Raw genomic sequence first — 12,152 nt, 5'->3', positions numbered from 1 at the left:
TAGTAAATGAAATCTAATAAAATAATAAGTAGAGTCTCATTAACTAATTGTAATATCACTTACCATTTGACATGATCTAATTAATTTTATTATACTTACTACATCTGGCAGACAACATTGGGCATAACAACACTGTATATGAATTACATAATGATGATAATGATATTGACATTGATGCTAGTGAATACAACATTGTCAACCAAGAGAATAAGCGAAATATAATAAAATAGTAAGTGAAGACTCATTGAATAGTAAATACAATTCCATGCCCTTAATTTCTTTGAATAGTAATTAAAATCCAAAATATTACATTTAGTATTCATTTTAAGCTGCCTTGCTTGTGCTCCATCCCTGCCACCACCTGATATGATAGGGGACGGCAAACTGATCCCAGTGACCATCCTTACTCTGAAACAAGAAGTTGAGAGCATTCTTCTGCTGAAGAAGGATTTTCTATCCGTTGCATCTCTGACTCTATTAAAGCATGCATTTTTGCCTGCTTTCTGTCTCTTGGATATGTACAATAGAGGAAGGAGTAGATGAGGCAACATATCACAAAAGGAAAGCCAATTGCTGTGTAAAGTGCCTTGGCAAGTGGTGCAGCATTCTCTCTATCTGTTTCAATTTCTTCTGAGCCTGTTGAACCTTTTCTAATTGGCTTATAACCAAAAACATGCTGAGCCAGAATCCCAACTACCGGTGGAGCAAATGAAGATATTATGGTCTCAAAAGAACGATCCAAAGCATAGATGCTTGTTCGAGATCTCTCAGGAACTATCTCTGCAAATATTGGACTGTATACAAGTCAACAATGAAAGTTAAATAATTATGTATTAAATTTTGTAATATCACTGGTTAATGCTCAATTGGATACTAGATTGGCCATGTTAACCGTAGAGTATATCATATTGCACTTGTTGCATGCTGCTATTACACATTTGCAACTAGTGAAATCACAAATTTGACCTTTTGCAAGAGTGGTTGTCTGAAAGAGTTTCGATGTTTAGTAGAATGACTCTTCTCGACCATCCACACTTCTTCTATTGATCATGTTTTTATAGTTCTCTCACCACTTAGGGGTATATTTTTTGAAAGAATATCAGATAATGGATAAATGTGTAAAAATAAGAAATACACGGGCTGACCAAATAACTCTAAATATTATATGCTTACATTGTTAAATAAGTGCCATTGATAGCATCAAAGCCTACAATAGGCTAATATCAACTCACAGAAAAAATACATATTAAGAAAAAATGTTTCTCGTATCAAATTAATGCACTTATGTTTTAATTGGGGGAAAAAATTGCCGCTAACTTTCAAATTCTATCCCTTAGAAAATCGTAAGACAACTAAAATGGCATGAAGCAAATTGAATCCAAACCAAAAAAAATTCCAAATAGTGGCACACTAGATTCCAACAATGGTTTTAGACATCCTCCACTGAGGGGAAGATGGAAAGGAGAAAAACCACCCAACAACTCCAATACCTCTATCCCTACAGGAAATCCCCCAATGCTGGTTCTACCAAGTCAGGACCCTAGTCTTTTCCACCAGGAGTGTATCCCACTGTCCAGACAGCCTTGCCAAACACCTCCGAAGAAACTCCATCTGAGAGCAAAATGCTGGCACCACCTCCACTCCTCCAAGCCCCCATAAGCCTTTGGTGCACACACAAAAAGAGTTTTCACCAGGAACCCAGTGGCAGGGCCAGCCCTGAGATTTAGGGGCCCCAAAGCAAACTTTGGAAATTGGGCCCTCTTACATTGAAAAATAAAATAAAATTTATAGATAAAACGATAAGTTATAACTTTTTTATTTGTTTGTAGTTACAAAAAAATTTACTTGCACATATAATCATTAAAATTATAAATAAAAATTTACTTTCATATATTAAGATAGGAAGCAATCATTACAAATACTTTTAAAAAAAATAAAAATCTAGTCTTGTTGCTTTCTTTTGAGCCCCATGTTCAATTGGGCTTATAGTATTTGGGCCTCTTTTTTTTTTTTATTATATCTAAAACATAAAATTATATTTGGGGGCCGTCATTTTCAACCCAAATTTGGGAGCCCAAGGCACAGGCCTCTCTTGCCTGCCCTCAGGGCCGGTCCTGGGCCAGTGGCCTCCAAAAATGACCTCGACCTCTGCAACGACATCTTCCCTTCGTTCAATATGAACTCGCTAAACAACTTGTTGTATCACTCCACCCAATTGACCCTCTGCCTTTCTGAATGTAAGTGTTTCTCTGCTTTCCATCCCTTCTCACCACTAACTCAAAGTAACTCTCCCTATTTATAAGGCTTCCAAGTCCGAAAGTTTTCTGATCGATCTATAAAATATGAAGAAAACCTCCATATGCCCTCATCTGTTCCTTCTTTTACCTAATAACTTTGAGCATATATGTTACAAAAGAGGCATACAGACCAAGAACCCCATGGGTCATTTCCTTCTTTCCAAACTACTCACATTTTTATTTATTTATTTATTGTGTGAGGGGAAAAAGAAACAAATTGAAGAGAGAGACCTAGTTCTCTCCAAATTTTAGTGATTTTTTTATAATCATCCTTGCAAACAAATAGACATTAGCAAGTTTCATATATATTCACGGTTACCTTGAGGTGTAAGTTAAAATTGTTGGGCATGACAATCAAGTGTCATTGTGCAGTATTAGAGATTTAAGAAAGCCCATTTCTCTCCACTTCTATTAGTCAACATACATGAGAAAAAACTATATTCGAGTTTGAAGAGACGTACTTGTTTGTAGCTGTGGCACACCAGGAATTGAAGAATCCCATGATAAACAAGACCAAACCATGCATAAGTGCCGTGGAAGGATCATCAGGCAATACTAACAGCAGTATTGCAGCTAGAGGGACAGATGAAATAGAGCTAATCTGTGCAAGAATTATTCTCCCAGAATTTTGAAAGCGTTGGGCAAGGATATCCCCCATTTTTCCTCCAAATAGACCACCAAGTGAGCGAGCCACAATGTAAAGGGTCCAGAGTAATGCCACTGTCTGGTGGGAGAAACCAATAAGCTCTAACCACATAGGGGCAAATGACAAAGCTGACCCAGGAAACGATCCAGGGATACCTTGAGCCACAATTATTTGGAAAGATGGTATTTTAATCACTGATTTTGCTTCTTTAACTAGGTCCTTCAGTTCTGACCAGAAGGGTTTCCGTGGAATTTGAGCTTGAGCATTACTATCAGAAAAGTGAGGATCATTGGCAAAGAGGCGAACCAAAATACCAACTATAACACTAATTAGTGCAACCAGATGGAAAGCTATTCTCCAACCAGGGATGCCCATGAATGATGTTGAGGCCATCAGCACTGCACTAAGCCCACCAATGATTGAGCCAATGTATCCTGTTAAATGTAACCATCCAAAAGCCATACCACGATTGGTCTCATCAGTCGAGTCAGCTACAAGGGACAAAATGGCTGGTGTGACTATGGCAAGTCCTATTCCATTCAAACCTCTCCAAACTGCCACCTGAATAGTCAATTAAGACAACTAAGCACTAGATGATGCAATATATTGTGCGAAGGAAAACAATACTACGTTTTAATGAAATTCAAGGGTTGCAAATAAAAAATCTCAACACTCCCCAAGCGTTATTTTATTTATTACCTGAAAATATATGGAATGCCAACCCAGAAATGAGTTTTTCAGTTAAGACTTATGGCACTAAATTTATGAAAATTTGGTTTTCCTATGCAAAGGATCTTATGAATATTTGTTGTGTCATGGCTTTGTCAAGTTGAGATGTGTATCTTATGATCTGATTATGTTTGAGTCATCAAGACTGAAATTTTAGTAGACAAAGTCAAGAAGCCATGTGTACTAACCTCTTGCCTTATTATTAAGCTGATACAACAATATGCACATGCATCTCCCTTAATACCTATGAATCTCAGCATTGATATGCATAAATAATGTACAGATCAACAACCCGGGCCATGAATCTCATAATATGCACATGCATCTCCATCAATACCTATGAATCTCACCATTGATATGCATAACTTATGACTTACCTATCAAAAAAAAACAACACCACAGGTCATGAAACCAAATGAAAATGGAGTTCCTTTCCTTTTTATTCCAAAATCACACAATAACTCGACTCTTAACCCAAACAAATCACCTAACCAAGCACAATTTAAGTAAGAATCCAATACAAACCCATTTAGTTTCACTATGGCTTAAAATGGGTGCATTTTCTTTTCAGAAAATTTATTTAAAAATTTCAGCTCATAAAGCAAGAAATGCTTACCTTTATACATACAATCCATCAAAAAAAAAAAAAAAAAAATTCCTGATATTGTCTGAAAATATTTACAATAGGATTCTTGCTTACAAGTGGCAGGGTATTGAAACCTGATCATCCCATTTTTAGTAGTTTCAAAAGTGAAAACAAACGTAAATCTTTGTGGTCTGGTTTCTACATCATGGAAACCAACTCAACCACTCTATTTTAACATATCCAACACATTCCATTGCTAATAGTCCCCTTGTTTGAATTGCACCACTTGTTTATTTGTTTGGTTTGAATTGCATCTACATCTTTGAAAGACCAATAACCTATTTTCCCACTTCTCCAAACTAATCCAACTCAATAGGTCCCATTAAAACTACACATCTACACATCAATTTGTTCAAGGGAGAGGCAATTATTTCACCAAATCAAGGATGGACCAAATCCTTCACTTAAATTTCCAACAACGATTTATCTACTCAAGTTTGATAAAATTTTAAAAAGAGTAAGGATTGGTTATAGTTTTGTTATAAAAAATGGCTAAAATTGATTTTTAGGGCAAGTTTGGAATTTTCCAAAGAAGATTTGTTTAGAAGATAAGCCCCGTTTGGTAGAGCTGTGGGAAAGTGCTTATAGCTTATGCCTAAACAGCTTATAGCTTATAACTTTCAGCTTAAGCTGATTTTCAGCTTATTCTTAAAGCATATCCTGCCACACTCAAAGAATAAGCTGTTTTCTGACTTCCACAAAGCTATAAGCTATAAGCTAAACCAAACACATCAAAATAGCTTAAATTAAGCTGAAAGCTGAAATAAGCTGAAATTAAGCTGTACCAAACAGGGCCATAGAGTAATGATTGGAGTGTTCAAGCTTTTAACCTCATTTTCACTCAAATTTGATGAAAAAGAGATTAACTCAATTTTTATATCAAATTTACATTTCATAAAAAAGTGATAAAAAATCAAATCTAATCCTTTCATCAAATGTTTATCAAATCGAGGGAGAAACATTTTTTCATCAAATTCAGAATTCTTCCAATCTTTCAACAAAAATTGATAACAGCATAAAACTTTTGAGATGATTTTTTTACCCTCAAACGACAAAAACAAAAATTGATGAAAAAAATTTGAATTTTTTCATTTCAATTTTTAAAAATTGAATTTGTTCCCTAAGAAGAAATTTTTAAGAAAAAATTGATGAAAAAATTGAATCTGCTCATTTCAAATTAAGTTTTTTACTCAAATTTGGGAATCAAAACAGCCAAAAAATCACTATCAAAATATCAATTACTTTTTATTCTTCTGCACATCTTTTCATAAAAAATTAAATAGCCAAATAAAATAATTAGTTCCAAAACATTCCTTCAAATCAAATTATGAGAGAGAGAAAAAAAATAGTAGCAAGAAACTCAAGGTGTGTGTTTGGTTTGTGTTTTGAAATATATTTTTAGAAGAAAATTTTCCAAAACATGTTTGGTTAAAAAATTTCTCAAAAAAACACCTCAATCAATCACTTTTTCTCAAAAAAAATTCAAAATTACTTCTCTCTCTATTATACATCCATCAATCACTTTTTCTCTCTCCTCTCTCTTTCTCAATCATTTTTTTTCTCTCACACACATCTAGTCAATTACAACAAAATATCAAATCATTTTAAACTCCCAATCTCCAAAACTATTTTCAAAATATATAACCAAACAAATCAAAAAAAATTTTAAACTCACTCAAATTTTTTTTTTTTTAAATTTATCTCAAAATACAAACTAAACATCCCCAGTTTTACTTGCCCACAGACAGCCACGTTTTGTGACGAATGCAACAACAAAAAGGACATATATACAGCACTAATGGTATATGAATCCTCCAATGATACGGTGTTTGTGTATTTTTTCATTGCCTTTGTTCAGAATTTTAAAATTAAGAGACGTATCATTTTTATAATTTTACACATACGAATCATTTTACTAAAGACAAAATATAATTGGTTATAAAATAAATATAGGGTAAATTACATTTACCTCCCCTGAGGTTTCTGACAAATACAGGGACCTCTCCTGTAGTTTGAATAATTACAGTAACCTCCCCTACTTTACCTGACAATATCAAGATTCCCCCCTGCTGTCAAAAATCACTAAACGGTGTCACTTTTTCCTTCAGAAATTACTGTATTGCCCTTTCCTTTAAAAATATTAAAAAATGTTTTTGGTTTTGGAGGATAAGTTTAGAGTGTTTGGAATAGTATTTTTAGATTTATTTTTTAAAAATATTAAAAAATGTTTTAAAAAAATTATTTTTTATTTTAAATATATAATTTTTATTTAAATATTTTATTTTATTTTGTAAATATTTTAATTTTTTAATTTTAATATTTTAAACTCAAAACACAATTTCACACTCAAATCGTAACCAAACACATAACTCAAAACTCAATTCAAAAATTATTTTCAAACCTCATAACCAAACACATAACTCAACACTCCACACTATTTTCAAAACTCTACATTCAAATCGTAACCAAACGCATAACAAAAAAATAAAATACTTAAAAATATATTTATAAAATAAAATAAAATATTTAAAATAAAAACTATATATTTAAAATAAAAATAAAAATTTTAAATTTTTTTAATATTTAAAAAATATATTTAAAATATTAAAAAAAAATACAACACATAGATGTACGAAATATAATGCACATTAAAATAAATAAATAAATATTTAAAATACAAATATGTATCCTAAAAAAATAAATTCAAAAAATTTCAAAATTTATAACCAAACAATTTTTTTTTTTTTTCAAAACTCATAACTCAAAATGCGACTCCACACTCAAATCATGATTCTAAAAATAATTTTAAAAATAAAATAAACTTTTTTTTGAAATTTTTTTTCTTTTAAAATAGAGTTTTTGAAAAAGTTTGGTTTTGAGTTTTGGAAAGAGTTTTGAGTTTTGAAAAAAGTTTTGATTGAGTTTTAAGTTTGTGTTTGGTTATGAGTTTTGAAAATAATTTTTGAATTGAGTTTTGAGTAATAAAAACATGTTCCGAATTTTATATTTTTTTAGAAACATGTTTGGTTCTCTTTTAGAATCACAATTCCAATTACAAATTTTCAAAAAAAAATACAAAACTCATAGTGTTAACCAAATACACAATTCTAATTATAAATTTTCAAAAATCTTTTCAAAACTCATAGAATCACAATTCAATTAGAAATAATTTCTTGAATTTATTTTTTTAGGGTAAATATTTTATATTTTAAATATTTATTTATTTATTTTAATGTGCATTATATTTCATACATCTATGTGTTGCATTTTTTTTGATATTTTAAATATATTTTTTAAATATTAAAAAATTTTAAAATTTTTATTTTTATTTTAAATATATAGTTTTTATTTTAAATATTTTATTTTATTTTATAAATATATTTTTAAATATTTTATTTTATTTTATAAATATATTTTTAAATATTTTATTTTTTTGTTATGCGTTTGATTACGATTTGAATGTAGAGTTTTAAAAATAGTACAGAGTGTCGAGTTATGTGTTTGGTTATGAGGTTTGAAAATAATTTTTTAATTGAGTTTTGAGTTATGTGTTTGGTTGCGATTTGAGTGTGAAATTGTGTTTTGAGTTTGAAATATTAAAATTAAAATATTAAAATATTTACAAAATAAAATAAAATATTTAAATAAAAAATATTTTTTTTAAAACGTTTTTTAATATTTTAAAAAAATAAATCCAAAAATACTATTCCAAACACTCCAAACCTATCCTCCAATCTAAAAATATTTTTTAATATTTTCAAGGGAAGGGCAATAAGGTAATTTTCTAAGGAAAAAGTAACACCGTTTAGTGATTTTTGACGGCAGGGGGAATCTTGATATTGTCAGGTAAAGCAGGGGAGGTTACTGTAATTATTCAAACTACAGGGGAGGTTCCTGTATTTGTCAGAAACCTCAGGGGAGGTAAATGTAATTTACCCATAAATATATAAATAAAGCAATAATGGCAAACAACAATGAGAGTTTAAGGGGGAATTGGGGGATGGAGACTTTTTCTTGTTCATTTGCCCATCAATAATGATACAACGCTTTAATTTTAAAATTTTAAAAAAAAATTTAATGATGTGATAATATAAAAAAAATAAAATATATATGAGTTTCACTATTCCTTTACCATATTATTAAAACTCTTTTTAAAATTAAAACTCTCAATTTTTTTTTTTTTTTTTTTGCCAATACATATGTATATTATAGTTTTTATAGAAAGAGAGGAGACAGAGAGAGAGAGACCTCAAAGAAAGTGGAGGAGATGGCGACGAGGAAAGTGGCGGCGGCCCAGAGAAAAGCGCCAAGGGCAATGATGTGGGTACGGTTGTGATGGACAGCGAGGTAGGCGGCGAGTGGGTAGCAAGCCGCCTGTACTATGGATCTGAAGAGAGTGAGTGAGCCGAGGCCAGTTGGGTCGATGTGGAGAGCCGCACCGACCTCCTTGTAAACTGCAGGAAGCAGAGACTGGTCGGCGTTGTCCATGATGGAAGCCAGATTCACCAGAATCAGAGTCAACGTCTCTGATTCCATCTCTCTCTCTCTCTCTCTGCGCTTTTGCTCTGCTCTGCTCTATTAAATTGTCAATAAAGAGAGAGGGGGGTTTGAGTTGACTTGACTGGGACTGTCGTATTCTCTGTCCGAACGACTATCACCGCCCAAAACACGGTGGTTCCGCAATTTTCGCTGTGAATAAACCTATCCCGATCACAACGTTGTAGGAGTGACGCGGGTCAATTACGGTCGCAAAATCTTCAATCTGTCATCCATTCATCAGATTGGTGAGTTGAAGAAAATCAATCTGCATCTGTTCGGCAATTTGGCAGCTATGGATTAAACAGATTGACGGTTTGACAGATCGATGTAAATTGGTTTGACGGTTTGAAATTTATAAATTTTCAACATGGTTCAACTTGTTCACTTCCTCAAAAAATATATATATATATATATATATTACAGTCAATAATTTTAAATCGCTTTAATTTTCACCCTATTTTCCTTTCTTTTCTCTAACTTCCTCTTTTACAGAAAGTTTTTCTCCAACTCTCTCCGTCCTTCTCCAAACTACTCTCTTTTGTTCTAGGAACTAATTTGCTGAGGCAACTATTAGTTTCATTAGCTTAAGTGTGAAAATTTAACTCAAACTAATCATGTTCACCTTCCAAGAAATAGAATTTACTGAGTAATTATAACTTAACGATATTAATTTCACTTAAGAAACTCGTTTAATGTTTTTTAAATCACCTAAGTGCTCAATTTTCAAGTCTAAAATGATGAATTTGAATTCGCATTAACATTAGCACTAGCATTAATTTTCATCAAATTTTCCTTTCTTTTCTCTAGCTTTCTCTAACTTTCTCTCTTCATCCTTCTCGAACCTGCTCTCTTTTATGTTAGGAACTAATTAGCTTAGTGTGTGGGTGATTTTCCGACCACACTGCCCGCTTAGTAACCAGCTGGAGAGCACTGGCAGAATAGATGGCACCTGACTGACCTGCAACAGAAATATAAGAATCCCGCGGTGGTTTCGACCACCCGGGGGCACTCCGACGATCAAGTCAGTATATCTCTCAAAGATAAATCAAGTACTAAACTCACAAGCTTGAGTATCAAAAGCATACCTTAGACCCATAGGGGTGCCTCTCTTTTATAGCCAATACAATCCTAGTCCCAAAAGGAGCCTGACCCTAATGGACTTAGGATTACTGCTAATCTGGGACTCCCAGTGGGATTAGGATAAACTCTCTAAGAGTCTTATCTTTACCCAAACTGAAGTCTTCTCCCAATCTAGGACTCTTGTCCATATCCAAGTTGAGTTCCCTCTTCATTCTAGGACTCTTGTCCCTTATCTGCCTATCTCGGATTCCGATATATTCGGAGGCAACCTCGGCCTAGCCGAGATGACCTCGGCACAACGACCAAGACACGTGACACCTCGGCTGACACATCGACGTCACATTGCCACGTGTTGGTACTCAGAAAATATATCCCCACAATTGCCCCCTAGGTTCTATTACCTCGGTAGTCTGAGGTGATGGAACCTACACTGTTCGTTCATCTGTGCCCCTCTGTCCGAGATCAAACTCGCCGACCTCAAAGTTCTCTGGACTTTACTATCCACTAGTGTCAAGAATCAAGTTTCATGCTTTCCAAGCTGCTTGAAATCGCACCTCCTAGCCGAGGTTCTGGTTCCATTAATTCGTAAACTCCAAGAGCTTTGTAACTGCTCCACTCACACTCTCTGGTGAGTTCCCGATTTCCAGTCATCTATTTGACTCTGGCGATTTTTATATCGGCGTTCATTTCACTTGGTAGGTTCATAAACTCTTTACTTGCTATTTAAGCTCAATCTTTCATAACTCTTTCTAAATCTGTTTACTTGCCATATGTTTTTCGTCTGTCTTCAAGTTTTGAATTGTTTGAATGCCTGGCACTGTTCTTGTCATATTCGCTTTCTGTTGCTAGTATCGTGTCTGGGTCATTACTTTCTTATTCTTCACATATTTTACTTAGTACCTGTGCACTTGGCTTTGTTCTTGAACTTTGTCGTCTTCTTGACTATTTTTCTCTTTTTTCATTTAATCCTCTAGTTTCTTCTCTTTCTAGCTCTTTTGCTTAAATCCGTCATTTGTTCCAAGCTTTCAAGCTTCTGCAACTGTCTTCGTTTCTCTCCTCTAGTGAAGCTTTACGTCATTCTGTCATTGTCGTCAGACTTCGGCAATTCTCATTCCGGCGTCCCTCTTTCTGGTAAGCCACTGTTCCTCCTGATTTTATTTCTTGTTGCTTTCCAAGAAGCTTTGCTTTATTGTTAATCACCATTGCTTGTTTTACCCGTTATTTCCAAATCATCTTCTTGAATACATACTGTTCACACATCTGTTGATTTCTGCCACTGTTCTTGGTTTGACACACTTGTGCAATCTTTTTGTCTTGATTTCCTGATAGCTTCATCACCATTCTTGATTACGAATTACATTTTTGTTTCTGTTTTCTGTGTCTTTTTTCAGATTCTTACTTTCAATCTTTGCCTTCAAACTCCGAGGTGCCAATCGCCAGAAGAGCCTTGATCAAACTCTTCAGGAGATCGAGGCTGAGCTCGAGGCCGAGAAGGCTGCTGAGAAGTCTTCCCAACTGTCATTTTTATCCTGCCATTGATGCCGAGTAGTTTTGTTTTCAATTCTCTTTCTTCTTCTTCGGCTAAGCCTGAGCCGAGAAGAAAGAAGCGCTCTTCGTCGCCCTCCTGGACGAGGATTTTCTGCAGTGTCTCTTCACTCTTTTCGGCTAGCTCCTTGCCGACATCATCTAGGACCTCCATGTCCTCGTCTTCAATCTCTGCCTTCCCTGGTTCCCGAATGTTGCAGGTAGTTTTCATTGCTGCCATGGAGCAATTCTTTGCCTGCAGTTGGTCTCCTCTGACTTCTTCAATCCCATGTTCTGTGGGGAACCGTAATAGTTGATGCAACGTTGAGAGAATTGCCCCCATTACTGCAACCATAGCCTTCCCAAGATGATGTTGTAAGGTGAAGGCGTGTCAATCACGACGAATTCTGTTCTGATCTTCTTCTAACTGCTCTTGCATGATTCTATACTTAGAATTTTTTGTATGCCTTTCATACTTTGCCTCCTTTGTGCAATCTTCTCGGGGTTACATACCTCAAGTATAATAGCTACTAAACTTTTACTTCAACAAAATACTGACTTGCAAACTTTTCATAAATTCTAACAAGCGTGAAACATATACTACTCAATGTTAACTTTGCAAACTTTTTCTCAAGTTTCAACAAGTGTTTAAACGGTGATCTCGGTCTAGCCTACTTGTAAATTGCTACAA

General features: G+C 34.0%; 1 protein-coding gene across 2 annotated transcripts; it reads right to left on the bottom strand.

Moving 5' to 3' along the window:
* Positions 1 to 139: 139 nt before the first annotated feature.
* On the bottom strand, positions 140 to 9,301 carry LOC145799583 (uncharacterized). 2 transcript variants are annotated; one of them, XM_082889180.1, is made up of 3 exons: positions 8,567 to 9,301; positions 2,759 to 3,504; positions 140 to 794 (listed from the first exon to the last, which is right to left on the bottom strand). In XM_082889180.1, the coding sequence occupies exons 1-3, from the start codon at positions 8,852 to 8,854 to the stop codon at positions 404 to 406; spliced, it is 1,425 nt and encodes a 474-aa protein (XP_082745306.1). In that variant the 5' UTR covers positions 8,855 to 9,301; the 3' UTR covers positions 140 to 403. The 2 variants fall into 2 exon arrangements, with proteins under 2 accessions (XP_082745306.1, XP_082745309.1); XM_082889183.1 differs by having other exon boundaries at positions 140 to 780.
* Between the last annotated feature and the right edge of the window lie 2,851 nt (positions 9,302 to 12,152).

The sequence above is a fragment of the Camellia sinensis genome, chromosome 1 (assembly GCF_055761805.1).
Source record: "Camellia sinensis isolate YWXY chromosome 1, ASM5576180v1, whole genome shotgun sequence".
NCBI lineage: Eukaryota > Viridiplantae > Streptophyta > Magnoliopsida > Ericales > Theaceae > Camellia > Camellia sinensis.
This window is presented reverse-complemented; position numbering and strand designations above follow the sequence as displayed.